The sequence below is a fragment of the Schistocerca cancellata genome, chromosome 11, assembly GCF_023864275.1.
Source record: "Schistocerca cancellata isolate TAMUIC-IGC-003103 chromosome 11, iqSchCanc2.1, whole genome shotgun sequence".
In the NCBI taxonomy this organism is placed as follows: domain Eukaryota; kingdom Metazoa; phylum Arthropoda; class Insecta; order Orthoptera; family Acrididae; genus Schistocerca; species Schistocerca cancellata.
This window is the reverse complement of record NC_064636.1, coordinates 42,573,664-42,581,175: the sequence shown is the minus strand read 5'-3', so window position 1 is coordinate 42,581,175 and position 7,512 is coordinate 42,573,664. Positions and strand designations below refer to the sequence as shown.

The 7,512-nt window shown below is 44.1% G+C and overlaps 1 protein-coding gene across 1 annotated transcript in view; it reads right to left on the bottom strand.

The window, feature by feature from the left end:
• Window positions 1-1,229: 1,229 nt before the first annotated feature.
• The window catches only part of LOC126108164 (uncharacterized), a 193,784-nt gene continuing 187,501 nt past the window's right edge, over window positions 1,230-7,512 (bottom strand). The window contains exon 15 of the mRNA XM_049913407.1: window positions 1,230-1,821. Within this exon, the coding sequence (XP_049769364.1) occupies window positions 1,751-1,821 (71 nt within the window). The 3' untranslated portion in view covers window positions 1,230-1,750. The remainder of the gene's footprint in view (window positions 1,822-7,512) is intronic.

Here is a 7,512-nt window from a genome sequence, read left to right as displayed (position 1 = left end):
ATCTGCTTTAGATAATTTTTCTCTTTGAATGCTAAGGCAGCGAGTTAATTTTCGTGAAGTTCAAATTAACAATTGACATTGCACATGACTTCTGCAAAAAGTAACACAAAGCAAAGCTAACGACATTATATTACAATAATTAAGCAAACAATGAGAAGCCACTATGGTCTAAGAACAAAAAATAATGATAATTACAAAAATAATAATTTATAATCGTAGGAACTAATTGCATAAATGATGTGTTTTGAAGCCTCTCTCTATATTATTTCACTTTTTCAGTGTATTATCTTATTAAATGGGAGAGGCATTCAAAATTAAATTTCTCTGAGTAGCACCTTTATGCACGGAACACACAAAGGTGATCCTATTTTATTACAATAATTGCCTAAACAATGAGAGTCCACTGTAGGTGTAAGAGTAAGAAGTAATGAATTGCAATTACATATTATGATTTATATTAACAGGAACTAATTGTAAAATTACTTGCTTCAAAGCCTCTCTCTAGATTTTTATCATATTTTCTGTTGGAGAAATTTAAATTTCTTGGTGCACCATGTTCGCGCATGAGAAGCGAAACATAGATGATCTTGTTGTTACAATAATTAGATAAACAATGAGAAGCAACAATGGTACACGAGAGAAACGACTCTATAGCCACGCACAGTAATTAATTTTACAAATTACTCATCTTGAAGCCTGTCTTTACATTATCATCTTTTCTGTGCAGACTCCAGACAATAAATTGGAGAGATTTAAATTTCTCAGTGCAGCATGTTTGTGCATGAAAAGCAAAATAAAGCTAATCCTGTTAAATTACAATAATTAGTCAAACAATGAGAAGTAGCTATGGTGTGACAGAAATAACTAACAATAATAACAATAAAAAATAAGGAAATTGAATCTATAGTCACACAAAGGAATTAATTTTATAAATTACTTATCTCGAAGACTCTCTTGACATTATCTTTTTAGTGCAGACAGTTCTTACTAAAGCAGAGAACAACGAAATTTAAATTTCTCAGTATATCTTTGTGCGTGAAGAGTAGAAAGCTAATCAGATTAAACAACAGTAATTAAAAAACGAGAAGCAACTACGGTCTAAGAGGAAGAAACAAAAAATTCAAAAAATTATAACACAAATCAATCAATTTATGATCATATTAGTTAATTGTATAAAATTATTTGTTCCGAAGCCTCTCCTTGTATTTTTAGCTTCTTTCAGGGGAAGAGAGTACTTACTGTATTATTCCCGTCTGGCACTTTTTTTTTTGTGAAAGCTCTTAGCACATAAACTCTAAACAGATGTGCTAAATACAAGTATTGAGAGGCTCTCGGATTGTTAGAAACACAAAAAACAACACGAGAAGAATTAGTTACAATGCACAATCTAGGAACTACGTGCAGCATAATTAAAAAACTACAAACACAGAGTGGAGAATGTAGGACGGAGCCTACAGAAGAGGCGGTCCCTAGTACTGCTGGAGGCACGGCAGGTCTATGACAGACCTGAGCGCCGCGTCGACGTAGCGCTGGTGCGCGATGGCGCGCTTGCTGTCTCGGGAGTCCATCCCCACGTAGAAGCTGCCGCACCCGGCGGCTGGGCCGGGCTCGGGCGCGACCGGCGGAGAATTCTCCTTTCGGTCGCACTTGGGGCGCGCCGGCCCGTTGCTCAGATTGTGGTTCTTCCTGGAGAAGATGACCCAGCGCAGGTCGCTCTCGTGCTGCTCCCGGCTAGAGAAGACGACGCGCCTCAGCCTAGTGTTGTAAACCGCCGGTGGACTTCCGACGCCGGCCATCCGTTTCCGTTCAACGGTACTACACCTTGCAAAGAGAAGAAAGCGAAATAAAAACCACTTCTCGCCTCCCTCACTGCTTTTACAAAGCATACTAGGAAAAGGAACTTCCTGGCAGATTCAAACTGTGTGCCGGACCGAGACTCGAACACGGGACCCTTGCAATTCGCGGGCAAGTGCTCTACCAAATGAGCTACCCAACCACGACTCACACCCCGTCCTCACAGCTTTACTTCTGCCAGTATCTCGTCTCCTACCTTCCAAACTTTACAGAAGCTCTCCTGCGAACCTTGCAGAACTAGCACTTCTGTTGGTGGAGCACTTACCCTCGAAAGGCCAAGGTCCCATGTTCGAGTCTCGGTCCTGTACAGAGTTTAAATCTGCCAGGAAGTTTCATATCTGCGCACACTCCGCTGCAGAGTGAAAATTTCATTCTGGAAACATCCCCCAGGCTGTGGCTAAGCCATGTCTCCACTATATCCTTTCTTCCAGGAGTGCTAGTTCTGCAAGGTTCGCATGAGAGTGGCTAACTGGCTCTGAGCACTATGGGACATAACATCTGAGGGCATCAGTCCCCTAGAACTTAGAACTACTTACACCTAACTAACCTAAAGACATCACACACATTCATGCCCGAGGCAGGTTTCGAACCTGCGACCGTAGCAGTCGCGCGGTTCCAGACTGATGCGCCTAGAACCGCTCGGCCACAACGGCCGGCCGCAGGAGAGCTTCTGTAAAGTTTCGAAGGTACGAGACGAGGTAATGGCGGAATTAAAGCTATGTAAAGCTGTGAGCACGGGGCGTGAGTCGTGCTTGAATAGCTCAGTTGGTAGAGCACTTGCACGCGAAAGGCAAAGGTCCCGCGTTAGAGTCTCGGTCCGGCACACAGTTTTAATCTCCCAGGAAGTTTCATATATGCGCACACTCCGCTGTAGAGTGAAAATTTCATTCTAGAAACATCCCCCAGGCTGTGGCTAAGCCATGTCTCCGCAATATCCTTTCTTCCAGCAGTGCTAGTTCTACAAGGTTAGCAGGAGAGCTTCGGTAAAGTTTGCAAGGTAAGAGACGAGGTACTGGCAGAAGTAAAGCTGTGAGGACGGGGCGTGAGTCGTGCTTGGGTAGCCCAGTTGGTAGAGAACTTGCCCCCGAAAGGCATGGGTACCGAGTTCGAGTCTCGGTCCGGCATACAGTTTTAATCTGCCAGGAAATTTCATATCAGCGCACACTACGCTGCAGAGTGGAAATCTCATTCTAGAAACATCCCCGAGGCTATGGCTAAGCCATGTCTCCGCAATATCCTTTCTTTCAGGAGTGCTTGTTCTGCACACTTCGCAGGAGAGCTTCTGTGAAGTTTGGAAGGTACGAGACGAAGTACTGGCAGAAGTAAAGCTGGGTCGTGCTTAGGTAGCTCTGTTGGTAGAGCACTTGCCAGCGAAAGGCAAGCGTCCCCAGTTCGAGTCTCGGTCCGGCACACAGTTTTAATCTGTCAGGAAGTTTCGTGTCAGCGTACTGTCCACTGCAGAGTGAGAATCTCATTCTGGAAACATCCCCCAGGCTGTGGCTAAGCCATGTCTCCATAATATCCTTTCTTTCAGGAGTGCTAGTTCTGCAAGGTTCGCAGGAGAGCTTCTATAAAATTTGGAAGGTACGAGACGAGGTACTGGCGGAATTAAAGCTGTGAGGACAAGGCGTGAGTCGTGCTTGGGTAGGTCAGTTGATAGAACACTTGCCAGCGAAAGGAAGGTTCCGAGTTCGAGTCTCGGTCCGGGACACAGTTTTAATCTGCCAGGAATTTTCATATCAGCGCACACTCCGCTGTAGAGTGAAAATATCATTCTACATACTAGGAAAGTTTTGCAATACAGCTTCATTTCGTTAATTTTTTCGAACTAATTTCTGCCACAAGGAATAAACCTTTCTGTCCTCCGTAACCAATCCCTAAACCAGTTCTCCCAAGTTTCCGTAGGGAGTAAGGCACACATGCTGTCCCAAGCCCCCAGGAGGTCCTAATGACTTGAAAACTGCACTCCTTTCAGCTTCATTTTCACATGCGGCAACAGTGCAAGGTCACCAGGAGGCGACGACTAGACTGTAAGGAGAGTGCTCAAGAACCTTCAGTCCTGAAACCCCTAAATATTCAGTGTCTGCTTTGGCGTGGTCACAGGTTCTTCAAAGATTGGATGACTTTGGGCAGGCACCGCTCGGTGTATCACTTAGCTGTGACTGTCTTCTGTATGTCCAAAACAACACGCCCCACAATTCCACTCGATTTCGAAAAAAAAGTCAGCTATTATTTTCTTCTTTACTGATCGGCATTTTCTGACAGCTGCGAGTGTGTCGTCAACTGCAAAGGCCCAAACTTTGTTTTGCGTCTTAGTCGGCACGTCATGATAGTACAGCCAGCAGCCAGTCGACGTGGCCGAGCGATTCTAGGCGCTTCAGTCCGGAACGGCGCCGGTCGCAGGTTCGAATCATGCCTGGGGCATGGATATGTACGATGTCCTTAGGTTAGTTAGGTTTAAGTAGTTCTAAGTTCTAGGGGATTGATGACCTCAGATGTTAAGTCCCGTAGTGCACAGAGCCATTTGAACCAAGTACAGCCAGCTCTCGTCGCCTGTCACGGAACTATTCGCATACTGAGATTGGTACTATCTTGTTAAAAACTGATATATTGAGCCCGTGGCTGTGTAGAAAATATAGGTTCACTCTTACACAGAAGATTACAGCAACCAGCTACTTTTACCAATGCTGTTTATTTATTGAAACAGCGTCGGTACCGGTTTCGAACCGATAGGTTCATCTTCAGATGGCTAGTTCAACTTCAGACAGCTAGTTTACGTTTTACATTACATTTCGTGTTTTGTTTTCCCACCTGATGAAACTTCCTTGAGGGTGGCGATGCCCTACAACCAAAACACGATGTGAGACAAGGTGTTTTTTGTTGTAAGTATTCCTCAGAACTACTTTAAGTGCTGTAAACAAATTATTATTATTATTATTATTATTATTATTAAATAGAAGATGTTTCGGTTACTTTTAATGAAGAATCCGCGACTTTACGTTCCAGTGCATGTTGCTTATCATCTTGCAACATCCAAAACTGTATAATGCAATTTTCTGTGTATATATATGCACATCATGAGTTACATTTCTTTGTGTATATACAGGGTGTCCCAGCTATCTTGTCCACCCAAAATATCTCTGGAACAGTAACAGCTATTGGAAAACGACTTTCACCGGTATCAATGTAGGGCTGGGGCCCATGAATGTACATATTTGGAAACATTCTAAAACGAAAGCATATATGTTTTTTAACACAAATTTATGTTTTTTTTAAAATGGACCTCCTATATTTTTTTTTCTTCAGCAATCCATAGCATGACAAAGCACATACACAATGGCGTTGATTGCATCGCAATATTCCCAGTACATCCCGAGATATTGAGACGCGAAGTTGACGCTTGAAACACCCGACATGCGCTGCTAGCGCACGTCCTGAGGCTCAGGCGTGAACCCCATGCTGCCCGTAATCGCGATGTGATTGACATGCGTAATCACACCTCCATACTTATCAAGAGGTCCGAAACAACGGTAATACTTTTAGTCCACTTGCTCGTTTCACTAAAACCATCAACATGAATTTTACTATTACGAGTGAATGATTAACTGTCACTTGCGCTAGATCTACAGTAAAGTAAAGTTTTAACGTTGAACGGCATTACCTTTTTAGTAACGGATTAACGATAAGCGAAGTCAACTTTGTGACTAACGTTGCGGTACACAGATACGTTACAGAACCGCGTCACCCCTAGCCTATGGGATGAATACCTGCTGGAATGTACGACGTTAATGCAGGATGGCAGCAGACCGTATTATTCGTTTCGGACCTCTTGATAAGTATGGAGGTGTGATTACGCATGTCAATCACATCGCGATTACGGGCAGCATGGGGTTCACGCCTGAGCCTCAGGACGTGCGCTAGCAGCGCATGTCGGGTGTTTCAAGCGACAACTACGCGTCTCAATATCTCGGGATGTAATGGGAATATTGCGACGCAATCGACGCCATTGTGTATGTGCTTTGTCATGCTATGGATTGCTGAAGAAAAAAATATAGGAGGTCCATTTTGAAAAAAACATAAATTTGTGTGAAAAAACATATATGCTTTCGTTTTAGAATGTTTCCAAATATGTACGTTCATGGGCCCCAGCCCTACACTGATACCGGTGAAAGTCGTTTTCCAATATCTGTTATTGTTCCAGAGATATTTTGGGTGGACAAGATAGCTGGGACACCCTGTATATGCGCATAATGTGTTACATTATGTGCATATATATACAAAAAAGTGCATTATACAGTCTTGGATGTTGCAAGATGATAAGCAACCTGCACTGGAACGTAATGGCGCGGGTTCTTCATTGTTAAGTAACCGAAACATCTGTTTAATAATAATAATAATTTGTTTACATCACTTAAAATCGTCGTGTGGCATACTTACAATTAAAAAGTTTGCAAGGTAGGAGACGAGGTACTGGCGGAAGTAAAGGTGTGAGGACGGGGCGTGAGTCGTGCTTGGGTAACTCAGATGGTAGAGCACTTGCCCGCGAAAGGAAAAGGTCCCGAGTTCGAGTCTCGGTCCGGCACACAGTTTTATTCTGCCAGGAAATTTCATATCAGCGCACATTCCGCTGCAGAGGGAAAATCTCATTCTGGAAAAAGACGGTGTCTCGCATCTTGTTTTGGTTGTAGGGCGTCGCCACCCCAAAGGAAGTTTCGTCCGGTGGGCAAACAAAACACGAAATGTAAAACGTGAACCAGCCGTCTGAAGATGACCCTATCGGTTCGAAACCGGTAAGCCGGCCTTTTGTGGCCGAGCGGTTCTAGGCGCTTCAGTCTGGAACCGCGCGACGCCTACGGTCGCAGGTTCGAGTCCTGCCTCGGGCATGGATGTATGTGATGTCCTTAGGGTAGTTAGGTTTAAGTAGTTCTAAGTTCTTGAGGACTGATGACCTCAGATGTTAAGTCCCATAGAGCTCAGAGCCATTTGATTTTCGAAACCGGTAACGGTGCTGTTTAAATAAATAGCATTGTGAAAAGTGGCTGGTTGCTGTAATCTTCTGTGTAAGAGTCAATCTATATAGTGAGATTGCTGCTCAGAAAACTTCTTTAACATCTCCTGGAACCAAGTAATGTTTCATCTGCTCATCCGTCAGTCTATACGGCACCCGGAGACAACAGTTTCTTTACTTACAAATGATCATGCACAATCGAACGAACTGCTGGTGCATTCAGCTCTAAGGTATCCTCTACGTACCTACATGTCGCTCGCCCGTCTTCGTCTAGCATTTTCCTCACAGCGTCAATGTTTTCCTCTGTCATTAACGATCGTGCTCTTCCCGTCCCGTCAGCGTCCTTCCCAGCCAGAATTCCCCTTTGGAATTCTCTGTACCACCTGAATATTCACTACTGGCCATTAAAATTGCTACACCAGAACGATGACGTGCTACAGACGCGAAATTTATCCGACAGGAAGAAGATGCTGTGATATGCAAATGATTAGCTTTTGAGAGCATTCACACGATGTTGGCGCCGGTGGCGACACACCTACAACGTGCTGACATGAGGAAAGTTTCCAACCGATTTCTCGTACACAAACACCAGTTGACCGGCGATGCCTGGTGAAACGTTGTTGTGATGCCTCGTGTAATGAGGAGAAATG